This window comes from Lontra canadensis, unplaced genomic scaffold, assembly GCF_010015895.1.
Source record: "Lontra canadensis isolate GAN:19392208 unplaced genomic scaffold, GSC_riverotter_1.0 scaffold125, whole genome shotgun sequence".
Taxonomy (NCBI): Eukaryota; Metazoa; Chordata; class Mammalia; order Carnivora; family Mustelidae; genus Lontra; species Lontra canadensis.
This window is the reverse complement of record NW_022631119.1, coordinates 1,543,212-1,564,100: the sequence shown is the minus strand read 5'-3', so window position 1 is coordinate 1,564,100 and position 20,889 is coordinate 1,543,212. Positions and strand designations below refer to the sequence as shown.

Sequence of the window (20,889 nt, the reverse complement as noted above, 5' to 3'; positions counted from 1 at the left end):
TGCGTGTATTGTATGAATGACTTAAAGTACAGTAATACTAGAATACACTATACAAAATGATGTAACTGAAATATTTTTATTATAATACTGCAAATAATTTATTTCTGAGAAACATATATTCAATTCAGGTGCCTTTAAATAGAAAAAAAATCCATGACAGGTTATGCATTGTTTGGTTGATGGAAATGTGAACAGAGGCTCAGATGAACATAAGTCTGCATTTCCCTTAGGAGCAATGGTTCAGTATTAATTCAGTGTTTGTGATTGATGTATAGAACACAATTACAATGAATAACAAGAATTGACTAAATATACAAGCGTGTGTATGTGTGTTAAGTATTTCATGACTCGGGCCTCTAAATCTCTCACCAACATTTATGCTCCTCAAGGGTAAAAATGACAATGTCTTAGAATAAGGAATATTTTCAAGAAATGTTGGCAGTAGAGCTGCCTTCAATGTTCCAATTCTCCCGACGATAGATATATAAAAAGTACACAGGGGATGCCTGTGTGGCAGTCAGTTACGCATCTGCCTTCAGCTCAGGTCATGATCCCAGGGTCCTGGGATTGACACCCACATCAGACTCCTTGCTCAGCAGGGAGCCTGCTTCTCCCTCTCCCCCATCCATGTTCTCTCTCGCTCGCTCTCAAATAAATAAATCTTAAAACACACACACACATAGAGGGAATGAGGTCTTTCTATCTCTCATACCTACGCCATTCCCCACCCCAACCCCAATGACAAATCATCACAAGCTTGGCAGGGAAATTGGAAAGAAGCCATACACTCTTTTCTTTTCCCTTTCTCTTCTACATCTCCTCCTCCACCTCTCATTGTACTTTTAAAACACCCTTGAGGTGGTTTTATAGTATAAATATAGGAATAATTCTTATAGACATATTTCCTAAATGCATAACCACTGGGTCTCACTTGTGGATGATTCTCGAGGGTAGTGTAAGGGTCTAGGCTGGGTCAATTTCTAATATGACCCTTGAGATGACCTGCCACAAAAAGCTTTCACACGGATGGCAATTATGTTTCTCTGCAGTATGAATTCTCAGATAATGAGCAAGATATTTCACTGGCCAAAAGGTTTTCCTGAATGGTTATTTTCAAAAGAAAAGGTATTTCACCAGTAGGTGTTCACTAAAATTGACTGATGTAAACAACCTGCACAGGCCTTTAAACTCTGGTATGAATTTTTCGATGGTGAGTGAAGGATGAACTGTGGCTGAAGGTTTTTCCACATTCACCACATTCAAAGGGTTTCTCTCCAGTGTGAGTTCTCATGTGCTGAGTTAAAGCAAAGTTGTCACAAAAAGCCTTCTTACAGTGTTTGCACTCATACGGTTTTTCTCCAGTGTGGATCCTATTATGACGAACAAAATTTGCAGGTTGGGTAAAGGCCTTCCCGCATTCTCTGCATACGTAGGGCTTCTCGCCAGTGTGAATCCTCATGTGTCGAGTAAAGGAAGAGCTGTAGTAAAAGGCTTTTGCACATTCTTTACACTCCAAGGGTTTTTCCCCACTGTGGGTCCTATGATGTCGGATAAAAACAGAGTGGTGTGTAAAGGCTTTTCCGCAATCACTGCACTTATAGGGCCTCTCGCCAGTGTGAATCCTCATGTGTTGGATTAAGGAAGAGCTGTCACAGAAGGTTTTCCCACATTCCTTGCATTCAAAGGGCTTCTCTCCAGTATGAGTCCTCTTGTGCCGGATAAAAGTAGAGCGGTGAGTGAAGGCCTTTCCACAGTCGTTGCACTCGTAGGGTTTCTCTCCAGTGTGAATCCTCATGTGCTGAGTGAAGGATGAGCTGAGACAAAACGCTTTTCCACATTCTTTGCACAAGAAAGGTTTTTCTCCTGTGTGGGTCATATTGTGTTGGATAAAAGTGGAGCGGTGAGTGAAGGCCTTTCCACATTCACTGCACTCATAGAGTTTCTTTCCGGTGTGAATCCTCATGTGTTGAGCAAAGGAAGAGCTGTAGTAAAAAGCTTTTCCACATTCTTTGCACAAAAAGGGCTTTTCCCTAGTGTGGGTCATATTATGTTGGTTAAAAGAAGAGCGGTGGGTGAAAGTTTTACCACATTCTTTGCACTCATAGGGCTTATCTCCCGTGTGAATGCGCTGGTGCTCTGTGAGGTGAGACCTGCGTTTGAACGCCTTCCCACACTCAGTGCACTTGTATGGTTTTTCCCCAGTATGAAACCTCATGTGTCGAATGAAGTCCGCCATATAGCGACAGGCTTTCCCACATTCACTGCATTTAAAGGGCTTCACCCCGGCATGAATCTGCTGATGCCGAACAAGGGCCCAATTCTTGCTAAACCTTTTCCCACATTCTTTGCATTTATACAGGCTATTCCTTGCCTCTATCACAGGGTCTTTTCCTGGTCCTTGCTTGTGTTCACGTAGATCACCTTGGGTAGTGACTCGCTCCTGCAAAACCGTGAAACACAAACGATCACCGGTCTCCAAATCATCATGTTTATGGGTCAGCTTCCTAGGGCATGTCTCCTTGTGGGGGTCCGCCACCGGCCTCAAGTTCGCTTCCCGCACTTCTGATAGCTTCTCCTGATCCCTTGCTTGCCCCAACCTGGAATCCCTTGAGAATCCCTGGGTCACTTGTTCCTCAAAGGGGGCTTCCTCAGTGAAGGCGAGCTGAGAAGCAGTAAGCTCTGTGGTCTCAGTTTTTGCTTTTTCACCTGAAGGGAATCCAATACAGAAAGGTGTTTATTAGTCACGTCAACACAGAACAAACAAAATTACCATTAGGGATAGAATGAAGATGAAAATAATTCCTCTAATGCCTGCGGCATTTATACACCTACTAAGCCCAGGTTTACAATTTCTTTCTTCCCTAATCCTTGGACTCTTGACATCTCTAAAAGGCATCTCAGGAAGAAAAGCTGGGGCAGGGCATGGAGAATCTGGAGTGGAGACAACTCCTCACTCTCCAGAATAGGGGAGGGTGGGCAGAGTAATGACTACACTGCATGTAATGACTGTGCCCTAACGGCCCATGGTATGACAGCACTGGGAAGGGGCACCTAATCTGACCCACAGGGGAGACAGAAAAAGGTCAGTGGAGGCCATGTGGAAAAGGTGCTGTGGTAGCTTATTTATAAAGGAGAGCAGGGTTTCCCTGAGAGAGGAATTAGGAGGGAAACTGCAGCAGATGATGGAAGTACAACATGTGGTGTGTTGAGAGAATTCTGGATGCCAGGAAAAGTGAAGTGGATGGGAGGGTGGTGGAGATGAGGATGGAGTGGCAGGCAGGGACAGAGGAGAAAAAAACAATCTCAGGATTCTGGGCTGTGGGATAGTGGGAGATGGTAAGAAAGTGCTGGGTGGGCGTACTGAGTCTGCTTCATCTGAGTAAAGACCAGGTAAACAGACACCAAATAGATACTTACTCTAGATTCATCTAGATTCTAGATGAAGAGAATTATAAATTTACCACATTAATGAAAATCTATATGAAAAGGGAGATTACATTATCCTTAAATTCATCTATAAATTCAATACAACTTCAGATAAAATCCTGATAGAATTTCTCAAGGATGTTGACAAAATGATTTCTCACTTTGTGGAATTTCTAAAAACGAACAAACAGGGGCGCCTGGGTGGTTCAGTGGCTTAAGCTGCTGCCTTTGGCTCAGGTCATGATCTCAGGGTCCTGGGATCGAGTCCCACATCGGGCTCTCTGCTCAGCAGGGAGCCTGTTTCCCTCTCTCTCTCTCTGCCTGCCTCTCTGTCTATTGTGATTTCTCTCTGTCAAATAAATAAACAAAATCTTAAAAAAAAAAAAACAAACGAACAAACAGACCAGGATATCTCCACAGAAAAATAAAGAAGGGAGTCTTGGGGCACCTGGGCAGCTCAGTGGATTAAAGCCTCTGCCTTCAGCTCAGGTCGTGATCCCAGGGTCCTGGGATCGAGCCCCACATCGGGCTCTCTGCTCAGTGGCAGGCCTGCTTCTCCCCTCTCACTCTGCCTGCCTCTCTGCCTACTTGTGATCTCTCTGTGTCAAATAAATAAATAAAATCTTTAAAAAAAAAAGAAGGGACTCTTGTCTTTTGAGGAATTAGAATTATGATGATTATGTACATCAAGGCAGTATGATGTAGGCATAGGTTTAAGATCAACTGTCAAACAAAGGAAAAAACAGAATTAAGAGCTCAGAAATGTATGTATGAACTTTGAAATATGACAGAAGTCGCCCAGTGGGAAAAGGAGGGACTATTCCACAAATGGATCTCAAGAAATCATTTCCCAGGGGCGCCTGGGTGGCTCAGTGGGTTAAGCCGCTGCCTTCGGCTCAGGTCATGATCTCAGAGTCCTGGCATCGAGCCCCGCATCGGGCTCTCTGCTCAGCAGGGAGCCTGCTTCCTCCTCTCTCTCTGCCTGCCTCTCTGCCTGCTTGTGATCTCTCTCTGTCAAATAAATAAATAAAATCTTTAAAAAAAAAAAAAAAGAAATCATTTCCCATGTGGGGAAAAATGAAACCACATTCCTACCCTCACACCAGACTGATTAAGACCTATCAGAAGCGCAACACTCACAACATTTAGTAAACAGTAAAAATGATTATCTTTAGATCTTGGGAAAGTGAAAGATTTCATAAACAAGATAAAAAACCATTCACTGTAAATGAAAAGACTAGTCAATTTGGCTAAACTAAATATAATTTTTAAAAGGCAAACAAGGATATCTACATTAATATCAGATACCATAGACTACAAAGTAAATGAGAAAAAGAGGGACACTATAGAATGATAAAAAGATCAATCCACCAGGAAGACATAACAATCCTAAATATCTGTACGCAACAAATACCATAGCCTCAAAATAACCCAAAAACTGAGTTCAACGGAGAAACAGACAAAACCACAATTACAACTGGTAAGTTCAGCACTCCACTTCCAAAATGAAAATTAAGCATATTGGTACGAACTGACATTTCACAGAAGACCTACATTAGCCATTCAACATATGAAGAGGTGCTTAACTTCCTTGGATGAGGGAAGGGCAAAAATACCACAAGGAGATACCATATTATATTCACCCGATTGAACAAACTTACGAATGTGATAGTACCAAGAGTTGGAAAGGATGCAGAGCCACAGAATCGTTAGTACAACGCAGGTGAAGTGTAAAGAGGTAAGATACCATTTGAGAAAACAGCAGGGCAGCATCTACTGAAGTTCTCCTTTTGCTCACTTATAATCCTTGAAAAATTCTAGCCCCAGGAACACCACTAAGAGAAATTCTTACACATACGCATGAAGACATATGTACGTGAATTTCCACAACAGCATTCTTTGTGGGTATAAGAAACTAGAAATGTGAAAATGTCCATGAAAATAAATGAATAATTGTATTATATTCATGAAAAGGACTACAGCAGAAAAAAAAAAGAGCGAACTATACTACATGCATGGGGAATCTTAATAATATACTGCTGAATAAAAAGTATAAATCACATAAGACAATATAACCTATGTTATACTTTCCATAAAGTTCAAATAAAAAAGCATGTGTACACTTGAGTATAATGAAGTAATGTTTAAGTCTGTTTTGAGAACATCAGTTTATGTGGCATTATAAAAACACGTACATAGGATACATGCATCCCTGTGTTTACTGCAACATTATTTACAGTGACCAAGATATGGCCCAAGTGTCCACTGACTGACGCATGGATAAATAAGATGAGTTATACATATACAGTGCAATATTATTCAGCCATAAAAAAGAAAGAAATCTTGTCATTTGCAATAACATGGAAGCAGCTAGAGTATAATGCTAAGTGATCAGAGAAAGACAAATACCATATGACTTCAATTATATGTGGAATTTAAGAAACAAAACAAATAAGTAAAGGGTAAAAAAGAGACAGAGACAAACCAGGAAACAATTCTTAACTACAGAGAACAAACTGATGGTTACTAGAGGGGAAATGAGTGGGTGAGGGGGATGGGTTAAAAAGGTGATGGGGATTAAGGAATGTACTTGGCATGATGAACACCAGGTGATTAAGATAAAAACGTAAAATATATATATATATATATATACATGTGTGTATGTATGTGTATATATATACACACACACACACACACACACACACACGTACCTTCATTTTTTAAGCCTTATTTACTGTGGTAAAATAAATACGTAACATAAAATTTAACATGATAAAACAATCTTAAAATGTAATGGAGAGAATAATTAGATGAAGTGGAAAAACTCCTTGAAAGACTCAAATTACCAAACCTGACACAAGAAAAACAATATATGAATAGCCCTTATATTTACCCTAAAAGCAAATTTTGTTACGGACTCCACGTTTGTGTTTCCCCAAAATTCATGTGTTGAAGCCCTAACCTCCAATGTGAATTTGGAGATAGGGCCTTTATGGAAGCAACTGAGGTGAAATGAGGTGATCAGGGTAGGTCCCCGATCTGGTAGGATTAGTGTCCTTCTAAGAAGAGACACCAGAGTGTTCTCCCTCTTCTCCTAACCATCACCAGCACTCATACGACACCTAGGAAAGAGGATGGTCTCCCTTTGTCTTCTTATGAGGATACCAATCCCATCATGGGGGATCCACCCTCATGAGCTCATCTAAACCCAATCATCTCCCCAAATCCCAACCTGATAGCATCCCACTGGAGGCCCTAACCCCCAGCTCCAATTATGAATTTGGGGAGGACACATAACAATGTTCACAATAACATAGAAAAGGTATGTCAATCAACCAGCCCAGGACACGGCAAATGTTCAGTAAACTGTACACCCCTATGATCATTATTAGAGGTGCTGCACTTGCCAGTCAGAATGTCAGCAGTAACGTGAGTAAGAACATTTTCAGTAGTGTGGTGCTGAAAAACACTACTCGGTCTCAAAAAATAAATACCTGCTCCCCAGTGTGCATAGCAGCTGACGATTCTTGCGCATGTCTACCGGGAATCTGAAATGCTGCGGTCACTTTGAAACTGTTTGGTGGTTTCTACTGAAGCTAATCATATACCTACACCATGATCCAGCCAGGCCACTCATTTGCATATTTCCAACAGAAATGTGTGCTTAGATACAACAAAAAATATGATCAAGAATATTCACAGCTGTATTCTTCACAATATTCTGAAACTGGAGAACAAGCCAGATAACAAGAAAATGGATATATAAAACCTACTCATTCACTGAGACATTGCCCAGTTTAGAAATAACTCTGAATTTTGCAACCCAGATGAGGGAACCTCAGAGCCACGATTATCAAAAGAAGACAGACGTAACAGTACTATGCACTGTGGGGGTCCATTTATAAGTCTTTAAAACTAATCTAGTGATTGAGTTGAATGCCGGCTACTTCGGTAAAAGGGGATATTAATAAAGAGGGAGCAGAAGAAACCTGGGAGGTGCTGGAAATATTTCTTGACCTGTGTGGTGGAAAGTTGGGTTTACACATGTAATAGTTCATGAAGATGAACCTTTAAAATCTATATATTCACTGTAAGTTACACCTTCAAACAGCAATTAAAGAAGATAGTAAAACAGTAACGGGGAAGCCTGGGAGTCCTGGGTAGCTGTCTCTTCAGAGAATGAGAAAAGTCCTCCCAGAAGCTTGCTTGTTCCCGTGAAATAGAGTTATCAACAGTTACATGTGTTGGAGAGTCAAGAACATTTTGGTTTCATGCTTCTCCAATGTGTCAGAAACTTCACTGTGTTTTCCGTGTTGAGTTGAGAGAATGTGAAGATACAGAAGGGGCAGGAAGTAAGTGAAGATCAAGGTCCCGGAGGCAGCAGCCTCCTGTATGGAATCTCCTAATTCCTACCTTGTGGTGCTTACACCCTGCTATGATGCTCTCGGCCAGAATGCCAGATTGGCTTGATTGGCTTCTAAAGAACAGGCGGCGGAATGTAAAAGATGGGGCTATGTGCTGCACCCCTCTTGCTGGAGTCTCTCCTACCATCACCTGATCTGAAGAAGGAAGGTGACAGGTGTGATGGGTCCCTGACTGCGGCGTGAGGCGGACCCCTCCAAGTTGTGTCTGGACCTCCAAGCCACAGATGGGTAACAGGAAATAAGGGATATTTCAAGCTACATTTGTGGGAATACTGCCAGGCAGCAACAGATAACTAATACACTTGAGAAGTCGGGCGACGGTGTGATCTAGACTCTGCTGGGGGAACTCGCCAAGCCGGGCATGAGAACTCTCCCACAGAAGTGAGAAGGAAGGCGCAGGAGTCTGTCAGGGGTAAAGGGAAAGAAGGCTGAGTGCGTAGTCTCTCTTCTGAATGTGAAGTAGGTCACATGCTGAGTTACCAGCAGCAAGGGGGGTGGTGGTATCTGGAGGGACGGTGAGTGGACGGGGAAGCGGATGGAAGACAGAGAGGGGACCAGAGGCAGGCAGCAGATACAGGGAGAGTGGCTGGGAGTCTGCTAGCATCATGCAGGCAAGAGATGAGTATGGCTTGGACGAGGATGCTCATGGGCAAATGACAGAGCTGGTGAAGGTGACATATTCTGGAGATATGGAAGATGAAACGTGATAGAGATTCAGGAATGGCGGCATAGAGGGTATGAAGACGATGCAGGTGGTGTGGGGTCTTCCTTTTGTTCCTGGCTTCCTTGACTTACGGAATGATACAACCAATAGTTGAAAATGGGGAGATGGGAGAAGAGGGCCAAATCATGAGGTTTTGTGTTTTTTTAAAAATATTTTATTTATTTATTTGACAGAGATAGATCACAAGTAGACAGAGATACAGGCAGAGAGAGAGAGAGAGAGAGGGCCGAAGGCAGCGGCTTAACCCACTGAGCCACCCAGGTGCCCCACAGGAGGTTCTTTTTAGGATGACAGTGGGAGACTGGATTCCTGGAACATTCAAGTGAAGACATGGAACGGCAGAGCGGGGTGAAGGTATGAGACAGCCTCTAAGGGGTGAGGAGGGGAGGGCAGGACACTTGTTGGCCGAGCAGCTGGAAGGAACAGGAGTGGGGAGAGATCACGAATCTGCAGTGATGCTCTCCATCCTTCCATCCTTTCCATGGCTACAGCGGCTCTTAGTTCAACTGTGAGGCTGACAAAGGCAAATATCCCCTTGAGGTTTCATAAGACAGGAGGGCAAGAAGAGAACAAGGCTAGGGACTGTGTCCGAATATCTGCTTCGCAAATGGAAGAATGGATACATGCAGGGATGTGTACGCCACACACATCTGCCGTGCCACACCCAGTTGTGTGCCCCTAGCCATGCTTGTGTTTTACCCAGGAATGCCCCCCTAAGCCAGCACTGCAAGCTCTGCCTAGCCAGATACCCACAGGTGCCATTGCACACCCTGCCCGGTCACTCGACCTTCATGGGCCACAACCAGCCACGAGCTCTCCATCATCAGCAGGCACTATGCCCAGCCACTGAGTGCCCAGCTGCTGCCATGCGCTACTCTTAGCCACCAAGACACCCCAACCACTGCACTGCGCACGGCAGCCTGCTCCAGCCAACGTTGTGTGCTGTGCTCAGCCTTGTGCCCCCAGCCACCGCAGGACCTCAGGAGATCCTCACAGGACTAGTGGCCTAGGGCCAATCTAGCTAATATGGTCACCCTGCTCCCGAGTTCCCAGGTGGGCATACTCTCAGGGGCTGGCCTGCCTGGGTCCCGCTAACACCACAGAGAACAAGTATAGCCTACAACAGGCAGAGTCAGTGTGGACAACAGCACTGAAAGGAAAAGTGACTCCGACACAGCAGCAGGACGTAAGCAACACACGTCGGATACTCGTCAGAAGGGCCAAGGTTCTGAACAAGGGGACATCACACGACAGGGCACTCCAGGACCTCTTCATAGAGTCACTACTTTCAAGAGCAGAAGACACAACTGACTTTTTTTAAGCTGACTTTCTTAACACACAGAAACAGACATAGACAAGCAAAGTGAGGAGACAGAAAAATTTATCTGGTGGTAACCATGTATCAAAAAGCACTAATAAATATGCAAAGAATAAAGAGAAAGAAATCCAAATATATCACTCAAGAAAATCAGCAAAACATGAAATAGCAAAAGACAAAAAGGATCCGAGAAAATCTACAGAAACAACCACAAAACAAGCAATAAAATGGCAGCCAATATATATCCATCAATAATTACTCTGAATGTAAATGGGCTAAATGCTCCAATCAAAAGTTATAGGGTGAAAGAATGGATATTAAAAACAAGACCCATCTATATGCTGCCTACGAGAGACCCATTTTAGACCGAAAGATACCTGCAGATTGAAAGTGATAGGATAGAGGGATGCCTGCGTGGCTCAGTTGGTTAAGCCTCCGACACTTAACATTTTTTACTTAATTCAATTTTGTTAACGTACAGTGTATTATTAGTTTCAGGGGTAGAGTGTAGTGATTCATCAGTTGCATACAATACCCAGTGCACATTACATCAAGTGCCTTCCTTAATGCCCATCACCCAAATACCCCATCCCCCCCCACCCTTCTCTCCAGGAATCCTCAGGTTGTTTCCTATAGTTAAGAGTCTCTTATGGTTTGCCTCCCTCTCTGTTTTTATCTTACTTTATTCCTTCCCTTCCCCTATGTTTATCTGTTTTGTTTCTTAAACCTCACATATGAATGAAATCATATGGTATTTGCCTTTTGCTTAGCATAATACCCTTTAGTTCCATCCACATTGTTGCAAAAGGCAAGATTTCATTCTTTTGATGGCCGAGTAATATTCCTCTGTGTGTGTGTGTGTTTATACCACATATTCTTTATCTACTCACCAGTCAGTGGACATCTGGGCTCTTTCCATAGTTCGGCTATTGTAGACACTGCTTCTATAAACATTGGGGTACATGTGCCCCTTCAAATCACTATGTTTGCATCCTTTGGATAAATACCTAGCAGTGCAATTGCTGGGTCATAGAGTAGCTCTATTTTTAACTTTTTGAGGAACCGCCATACTGTTTTCCAGAATGGCCACCAGTATGCATTCCCACTAACAGTGTAAGCACGTTCCCCTATCTCTGCATCCTCGCCAACATCTGTTGTTTCCTGAGTTAATTTTAGCCATTCTGACTGGTGTGAGGTGGTATCTCATTGTGGTTTTGATTTGTATTTCCCTGATGTAGAGTGATGTTGAGAATTTTTTCATATGTCTGTTAGAAACCTCCAACAATTTTTTTAAAAGATTTTATTTATTTATTTGACAGAGAGTGAGAGATCACAAGTAGGCAGAGAGGCAGGCAGAGAGAGAGAGGGAAGCAGGCTCCCTACTGAGCAGAGAACCCGATGCAGGGCTCAATCCCAGGGCCCTGAGATCATGACCTGAACTGAAGGGAGAGACTTAACCCAATGAGCCACCCAGGTACCCGTAGAAGCCTCCAACTCTTGATCTCAGCTCAGTTCTTGATCTCAGGGTCATGAGGTTAAGTCCCATAGTGGGCTCTGCCCTTGGTGTTGAGCCTACATTAAAGAAAGAGAGAGAAAGAGAGAGGAAGGAAGGGAGAAGGAAAGAAGGAAGGAAGGAGAAAAAGAAAGGAGAGAAAGAAAAAAAGAAAGAAAGAAAGGGAAGGAGGGAGGGAGGAAGAAGAGAAAATGAGAGGACAGAGAAACATCTATCATACAAATGGATGCCAAAGGAAAGCCAGAGCAACAATACTTATTTTGGACACGTTAAAACAAAGACTAACAAATGACAAAGAAGGACACTATATAATAACAAGGAGGACAGTCCAAGAAGAAAATATAACAATCGTAATGCTTTTGCAATCAACATAGGAGTACCAAAACACATGAAACAGTTTGTAACCATCATAAAGGAACTAATCAATAATAATACAACACTGGTAGAGGACGACAACAACAGCCAAATTATGGAAAGAATTATGTCCACCAACTGAGGAATAGATAAAGAAGATTTGGTATTAAAAAAAAAAAGAAGAAGAATAAAAAAAGGAAAAAGAAGATGTGGTATATATACGCACTGGAATTTTACTCGATCACAAAAAAGAATGAAATCTTGCCATTTGCAACAACATGGATGGAGCTAGAGAGCATAATGGTAAGTGAACTAGTCAGAGAAAGACAAATACCATATGACTTCACTCATGTGGAATTTAAGAAACAAGACAAATGAACATAGGGGCAAAAAGAAGGAACACCAAGAAACAGACTCTCAGCTATAGAGAACAAACTGATGGTTACTGGAAGGGAGGTGGGCCGCGAGAATGGGTTAAATAGGTGATGGGTATGACAAAGGGCACTTGTAACGAGCACTGGGTGTTGTATGTAAAGTGATGAATCACTAAATTCTACACCTGAAACTAATATTACACTGTAGGCAACTGGAATTTAAATAAAAACGTGGAAGAAAAAAAGATTAAAAAATAAATTACTAATTCAATTTCTCATTTAAAAAAAACACCATGATAAAGTGGGATTTATTCTTAAGTTGCAAGAGTCATTCAACATTTGTAAATCAATCAATGTGATAGGAAGTGGCCAAGCATTTAGAGCTTTTCTCTTCCCTGGTTCACTGATCACACTGACACAGCACATCAATAAGCACAAGGATGAGAAGCGTATGATCATTTCAATAGAGACAAAAAAAGCCTTTGACAAAGTACATGACCTATTCATGATAAAAACCCTCAACAAGACATATTTAGAGGGAACATACCTCTAAAGAGGTATAAACACAATAAAGGTCATCTATAAGAAACCCAGAGCTAGTATCATCCTTTATGGGGGAAAAACTGAGAACTTTTCCCCTAAAGTCAGGAACACGGCAGGGATGTCCACTCTCACCACTTCCATTCAACACAGACTGGAAGTCCTAGCCACAGCAATCAGACAACAAAAGAAATGAAAGGAATCCAAATCAGTAAGGAAGAAGGAAAACTTTCACTATTTGCAGATACCAGGATACTACAGAAAACCTGAGAGACTCCACTTAAAAAACTGCTAAAACTGATTCATTTCCCAGTTTGACACAACATGCAGGCTAATGCCCAGTTCTTATCAATGGAACGTGAATGGAAGCGATGTATATGTGCGAGTGGATAGGACTACAGATCTTCCTCGACTTATGATGGGGGGGGTCCCATCCTGATAAATCCATCAAATGCATTTAGTACACCTAAGCCACCCCACGACAGAGCTTACCCTGGACCACCTGAAACGTGCTCTGTACACTTACATTAGCCTACAGCTGGGCAAAATCATCAAACACAGACTATTTCATAATAAAGTGTTGGATATCTCATGCATGTATTGACTATTGCACTGAAAGTGAAAAACACAATGGTATAAGGGCACTGGCTGTTCACCTGCACGACACCATGGCGGACTGGGAGCTGTGACTCGCTGCTGTCGCCCAGCATCAGGAGAGAACGTCACACTGCAGTGTCACCACCCCAGGAAAAGATCCAAACTCAAAAATCGAAGTCCAGTTTCTACTGAACGCACACTGCTTTCATACCACTGTAAAGTGGAAGAATCCAAAGTTGAATGACTCTAAGGTGGGGATCACCTGTACTCCCCTTCTCTCCTAGTGCTCTTGGCCAGTGGGATGACACCAGGGCGACCTTAAAGCAACAGAACGCACTGGATCCCTGGCTAAATATGTGTACGGAGTTCCCCCACTGACCCACCATAACCATGGCAGGAATGAGGAAAAACACCTTATTAATTTCTTAACTGACCCAGATTTTAGACCCAGCAAGATAGCATTACCTTAGCCTAACTTGTCTATCAAAGGAATAGCAAGATAGCAACTTCCTCAGTCACGAGGCTGGTGAGTGGCGAAGCATTTAGAGTTTGTCTCTTACTCTGTATACCAAGTCCTAACTAATAAAGAAAAAGAGTGTGCTGGGATGGACAGACAGGAGAAACACAGTGTGGAGTGCTCCATGACCAACCAAGACCGCAGGAAGACCACGAAAAGAAGCTGCCCGTGGAGTTTCAGACGCAGTGATCTCCCGGGGGTCTGTCAGTTGCCATAAAACCCATATGCCAGGACACCCACCTGCCAGGCTCTCAGCCACCTACCTGTATACGTGCTTTTGGAGAGGCCTCTCTTCACTGTCCACAGTTCCTGCCCCTGCTCCACTAGGGAGATCAGCTCTGCTTTGGGAACAGGACGCCCTGTGCATGGAGAGATAAATGGGGCATGGGTACGCAGGGAAGGACAAAAGGAGGTCTCGAGCACACAGGAGTATACACCTTTCACACACCACCATGAAACTCCAGAAAGGAAACGACTCTTTCCAGAAGGTGTTCCCTAATGAAGCCGGTAGAATTCAACCTCCCCGTGGATCAGAACTATCTGGAGAGGTCTGGTTTGAACACAGAACGAATCAAACCAAATCTCTGGGCGTAAGGACAGAACACAGGAAGTCTGAAAAGCCCCCCAGGTGATTCCAGGGCCGGAAGATGGCTAAAAACACTGGACTAAATCACCTGCTGAATGGCATCTACTGCTGTCAGATGTCCCAAGTTGGCCGTGACCTAAATCTGCTACCCACTCTGAAGAACAAGCCTTTACTCCAAGTTGGGAAGACAGAGCTGAAGGTGGGGGCCTGCTGCCCGACCTGCTGCTGTAGCATCCCATGGGTACTTCGAGGATACTGGCCTGATGGCCCGCACCAAGGAGAGAACGCGAACAGACACGCCTGGGTTGGCATCTGCCAGGCCAGGAGCCAGCGTCACCTCAGGGCTTCTCATCAGGCAAAGTCATTACGTCTTTCAGAGGTGAAATCAGCATGAGGAGGTTTTCTGGGACACACTCCAAATGCTTTTGCCAAATGTGAAGACTTAAAGACAGGAGGATTCTACAGAAACCAGTGACTAAGGCACCGGGACCCTCAGAAACTCGGACTGGAAGATCCTGTACTGCAGGCCAGAATGCATCCAGCTGTCCCACAGCAAATGGTCACTGGTGTCTGCCAGATGCCTGGCCCTGAGCTCAGGGAGCAGGGAGTGTCAAAGTTAAATCAGACCTTCCTTCATCTGTCATGGAACTGAGCTCCCTGTCCCCAATGGGACTTGGCTCCTGTTGGTCCCTCCACCTAGAATACTATTCCTCGTGCATCTCCTTTCAACAACTAGTCACAGTGGTCATTACCACCATTTACTGCACTGACGACTGACCTCCTGGGTCAGTCAGACGAGGCTGGGAGAGCCCCGTCATGGTGACCATCTGGACGTCTGGGAAAAGGGAGACCTCGGGCCTCCATCGGCTTGTATTCAAACCAATTTCTGGGAAAACTTGCCATTTCAAGTTTTAGTGGGAAAATATTTGGGATTTACTGTTAGTACGTATAATAAATACATGTGTCACACTTGCTATGTTCCCAGTTCTATTCTAAGCACTTCACAGACACTAGGTCACTTCGGCTAAGTCAAAGGTTACTATGAAAATACAATAAAATCCAAATAACTGTATTTGGTCCCAGGAAGCTCACGCTGCCTCCTCAAGGCTCCATGTCCTACAGCTCTTCTTTCTGAAAAGGAAAGCAGCCAACAGACACAGGACAGCTAAAGATGCAGCACCAAGCCCAGACTCTTCCAACAACAATCAGAAGGCAGGAAAGAGGAAGAAAAATGGGAGAGCTTTCTTAGATGCCCATCAACACCATTTGATGACATGTCTGTACACCCTCTAAAATGATCTCCCTCAGCAGCAGAGAAGCAAGGCACAAGCCTTGGGAAATAAGGGACAATTGTGCAGGTACCAGGGGCCAAAGCCATTTAGCTGAGATTGTGCCACTTAGAAAAATACCATGAGCACTGATGTCAATTATCTTCCTGTTTGTCTGATTCACCCACTTCTTGGAGAACTTCCTATTACCCACAGGTCCTGCTAAATGGGCTGTGAGGACATTTGACCCAACCAAACCGAACCAATCACTTTAGCTCTTATGGAGATCTGGAATAAGGATGTCAGATTGAGGCCAGCTTATGCTGGACACTTGGTAAAAATGTTGAGAATTATGTTTCTTATACAACAATCCCTGTTGCACACACAGGGAGGCCAATAAGAGGTTAGAAGAGAATATGCCTAGGCTGTGGGGAGACAGGAAGGTGGGTCCTGGAGACCTTCTCAATCAACCATGCTTAGAGAGAAAGAGTGGAATGATAGCCTGTGGGTACCACTCAAGAGAGCACTGAATCCTTACCCAGTGAGACCAGGAGCCCACAAGTCTCCAACATCACCTCCCGGTATAAGGTCCTCTGGGCCAGGTCCAGATGTCTCCATTCCTCCCCAGTGAAGGTCACGGCCACATCTTGGAAGGACACCAAAGCCTAGAACATCAATCAGAGATGGTGGGCGGCCATACATCTATTAGATGAGATGCGAACCTATTGATTGACCTCCGGCAAAAATCCAGAAAGGCCTAAGGCCTGAACCCCTGAGTATCTCCTGAGAAACCTAGCTCTGTTGTGGGCTCAGGAAGGAGGCACACAGTGCTTCTGACAGAATAAAAGATGTGGAAGAGCAAAGCCTCCTATGCAGGAAGCTACTGGGGAAAAACACAAAACCATGATCACCTCATGTAGGCGGTAAGGAGCAGAGAGTAAGCCCCCAAGGTAAGTGCCATCATCTCCATTCACAAGCAGCAAATGGAGGCTCAAAGCCAAGTGGAACAGGGGCACCTGGGTGGCTCAGTGGGTTAATCCTCTGCCTTCAGCTCAGGTCATGATCTCAGGGTCCTGGGATTGAGTCACGTACAGGCTCTCTGCGGGAGAGGGAGCCTGCTTCTCCCCTCTCTCTGCCTAGTGTGATCTCTCTCTCTGTCAAATAATAAATAAGACCTTAAGACAAAAAAAAAAAAAAAAAACCAAAAGCCAAGTGGAACAGAGTTGTATGTCTAATGAGAAGGGGCAAGAACTGAACCCAGGTCCCTCAGGTCCAGCCATGGTGGGGGGTTTAGATTTAATCTAAGTATGACATTGTCCCAGAGGGGAAAATCTTTCATTCTTCAATCCCTTATTGGACACTGGTCAGGTCCAGCTCTGTTCTAGGCCTGGAGATGGAGCAGAGAACAGCAGTTCACACTCTGGGGATGGGGTAGGGTCTCCGACAAGAAATTAAAGAAATGACCAAGACCAAGTCATACGGCCTTAAGAGCTCAAAAAACAACAAAAGGGAATGAACTGATTGCAAACATTAGGAGACTTTAGCTGGGGCAACCAGAGAAGGCCTCTCTCAGGGGACACTGGAATGAGGCTGGAGTGAAGTTGGGGAGCAGGCCAGGTGAGGAAAGATCAATAACTAACATAAGTCCCAAAGGTGGTCAGAGCTAGGACGAGTGAACGGGAGGACTTGCTAGAGAGTAACTTCAGTCCTGTTGTGTGTACAACCCAAGAGACACAGCATTCCTGTATATTGTACATAATGAATATTGAAGTCACTCTTCAAGCACAAGTCACCCCCACTACCTGAAAGCACAGTGTTCCTAGGAAAACATCCCTAAGCCAAAATGCAGTAAAGTGAAAAGTATCCCCCAACTTTCTCAAGGTCCTTCTTACTGCTAACTTTGCTTTTAGGAAAAACTTATATTAGCACCTGTTCTCACCAACCAAAAGAAACTCCAAGAGGATTTTTGTTTTTACCTTACTAACGTAGTCTCTCCTAAAAGCTAGTGGCTAAATCCAAACCTTTGGCAAGTGGGGGAACCGGAGTAAGAAAATGTGTTCTACGGGAAAATGGATTCACTGCTGCAAGCTGCAAACCAGCTTCACTTGTAATACAGAGATGGCAACTGCAAACTTCAATTCGGTGCCTGTGTTATGTTCCCCACCTGACCTAGGACCTTCCACACCAATCGGAGAGGCAGCAATTCAAAAAACGCAGCTCCCATCCCTTCTCCCAGCTTCCAGCTGGGTAGAGGTCTGTGGCAAGGAGGCCCAAAGGCCAGACTCTCCCTGGTGTGAGCCTAAGAGCAGAGCAGGACCAGCTTGGTCCCTCTCAGAATCCCACCCAGTGTGATTGATCTCTGAGCAATGAAGGACACATGTCACACACATACCCTCTCTGGTTCCCATAACGGAGAGAGAATAATCGTTAATACACACAGTATTCCGATTTTAGACCCGAAGGAATGGAGGCCAATGGCCGTGAAAAGGCAAGTTGAAGTCAGAGGCAGAAATGGAAGCCTCCCCTTCTAACCCCCGGGTTCAGAATCTCGAGTTAGGGGTGATTAGATCTACACCCTTCCCCGCCGTACTCCCCCGGGAACCTCCGTATCCAAATCCCAGGGTCAGTATCACTGCGAGCTGAACCGTGAGGACCCCAGCGCGTGAGCCTGCGCGACCCTCCACTCACCAGCGCCGGCGCCGCCATGACGCCCACGGGAGGAGCGAGACCGCGAGAAGCAGGGACTAAAGCGCGTCCAGCGGGCTCAACCGACCCCTCACCCCAGCCCTGGGCCGGGTGACCAGGGACCTCGATCTCCGCTGTGTAAAGCCTTAACAGGGTCCCCAGCGGGTGCCTCGGGCACGAAGGGCTAATGCCGAGGCGCCGGACAGGCTAGGGGGACAGCCCCGTTACAGGTGCTGTCGGGCTCATAAAAACCGTGGATTTAGGTCCTATCCTCCTCACTGTCCCTTGCTCAGTCTGGAAGACCCTTCTGGGAGCGGCCTCTCCTCAGCGTTCAACCTAGAGGCGCGGATCAATACAACCATCGCTACAGCCAAATGACGTCCTAAACCTAGAAGCTACAAGTCCCGCCCACGGTGCGGGAGAAATGCCCCTCTCCACTCTCTGTCATTGGCTGAGCGTCAATCTTCGACGTCAGAAGCACGGCTTTCTGGGTAATGTAGTTTCTGACTGCATCTAGGCAACAAGCTTTCTGTTCTCGGAGACACCTGGTGTTAAAACAGGGGCACCTGGGTGGCTCAGTGGGTTAAGCCTCTGCCTTCGGCTCAGGTCATGATCTCAGGACTCTGGGATTGAGTCCCGCATTGGGCTCTCTGCTCAGCGGGGAGCCTGCTTCCTCCTCTCTCTCTGCCTGCCTCTCTGCCTACTTTGATCTTTGTCAAATAAATAAATAAAATCTTTAAAAAATAATAATAAAGTTCCAAGACAGGGATGTGGCTTTTAAAAGTTCCAAGGAGAAGCTCACAGATTTCAGTGGCCTTTCAATCACCTCCTTCACCTCAAACAGATGACGCATACCTTGACCTTCCTCTCTGTGTAGGGGAGTGGGATAACTCACTTCTCCTTTCCGAGTCAGTATTCACAATGAAAAAGGAAGATAATTCTTGAATGTAGTAATTTTTTTTAAAGTTCTTCTAATCAGCAGTTTCCAACCTGCAGACCAGTACAGCATTGCCTGGGAATTTGTTTCATGTACAGGCCTCACTTCACTCCTACTGAATCAGGAACTCTGGGCTAGGGCCCCACGTCTTTGCTTTAATAAGCCCTCCAGAGGATTTTAATGCTCCAAAACAGGTGAGTCCCAGCCTCTTTAAAATCTAGTGAATGGATGAGCTAAAACCACCTGTTTTGTGGGAGATGACTAAAAAGAGCTTAGTAGCAGACCTGGAACATAATGCTAAGTACAGAAGAGCTAGGGCCGTCATTATGATTATGATTATTATTTTATGTTCGTATCATTGGCAATGTCATCCAAAGATCTGGCATACACTCCTGTGAGACAGGAAGTCTGATACTTGTTTTCGGAGGCGTTGGGGACATTTGTCAAAATATATAATACTTTGATTCAACAAGGAGCCTCCTTAATAGTATTTAAAATTTTTACATAATACACTCAAATCAGGCAGAAGCGTTATTTAAGAGTACTTTTGAGTCCCTTTATGACAGGGACTCATATCATGTGGACACTGAAACCAAAGCAAATGGGAAGAAGGAATGGTGCAGTATAGAAACATCTTCAGAGAAATGAGAAACCAAAAAGGGCACACAAAAATTATGTATTTCCACAAAGTTCTATCAAGTGTGCCTGCCTCCCCTTCCACCTCTTCCATGTCTGCCACCCCCGGCCAGTGAGACTTTCCCCTCCTCTTCCTTCTCCTCTCCTCATCCCACTCAATATGAAGACGATGATGATGGAGTCCTTTTTGCTGATCCAATTCCACTTAGTGGAATTTTTCACATTTTTATAACAGTAGTTTACACACTTAAAAACAACTTCACTGGGAAGACATAAATATGTTTATTGTACTTAAATGCAGAACTTTGAAATATATAAGGGAAAAACTGACCAAACTCAAGGATAATACACAAATTTCAGTCATAACTAGGGATGTTAGCACTTCTTTCTCACTAGTTGTTAGAACAAGCAAACTGTTAGGGTCCGTGATCAAAGGAACAAGACTGATGCAAAGCAAAGTCAAGCACAGCTTTATTTCGTGCCAAGCATCAGAAACCAAACGGACCGGTAGGGGCCATCTCTTAGGAAGAGGCGATGACGACGACCCCCGCGAGGCCGCTCCCTGGACGAGGCCGCTCCAGCGAGGCTGCTCCCAACGACTACCCCTACAGCGACCCCAATGGCTACTACAACTCCTCCTACTACTCCCCCGTGGCCTCACAGACTAACCTTTATAGAGGTGGTTGAGCCCGGCCCACACACAGGTGGCCAATGAGATTTCAACACACCACAGTAAATATATGTGCACCCCACTGATTGGATGTCTCCACCCGGCCTGGCCTGCCCCTATATCCGGGGTTTGCAAGTATGTTCCTCTGGCTAACCAGGCCCTCATACAGGCCCTCACACAAACAAGAAGCAAATCAGAGTGCAAAAGATTTATCTTGACTTGATGGTATTTCTTAAAACACTAGATCCAACATTAGTGGAACACACTTTTTTTTAAAGGCATGGGTGAAACATTTATTCTGTCTTAACTGAATGGGCTAT

General features: G+C 44.6%; 1 protein-coding gene across 1 annotated transcript; it reads right to left on the bottom strand.

The window, feature by feature from the left end:
• Nucleotides 1-654: 654 nt before the first annotated feature.
• On the bottom strand, nucleotides 655-18,676 carry ZNF599 (zinc finger protein 599). Its single transcript, XM_032841933.1, has 4 exons — nucleotides 18,330-18,676; nucleotides 16,180-16,306; nucleotides 14,051-14,146; nucleotides 655-2,706 (listed from the first exon to the last, which is right to left on the bottom strand). The coding sequence occupies exons 1-4, from the start codon at nucleotides 18,345-18,347 to the stop codon at nucleotides 1,184-1,186; spliced, it is 1,764 nt and encodes a 587-aa protein (XP_032697824.1). The 5' UTR covers nucleotides 18,348-18,676; the 3' UTR covers nucleotides 655-1,183.
• Nucleotides 18,677-20,889: the final 2,213 nt, after the last annotated feature.

Coding starts and splice junctions, on each gene's coding strand:
- ZNF599 (XM_032841933.1), bottom strand. Junction 14,147..16,179: donor TGGGCTCCTGGTCTCACTGG/GTAAGGATTCAG, acceptor CTCCATGCACAG/GGCGTCCTGTTCCCAAAGCA. Junction 2,707..14,050: donor CTCCAAAAGCACGTATACAG/GTAGGTGGCTGA, acceptor GATTCCCTTCAG/GTGAAAAAGCAAAAACTGAG.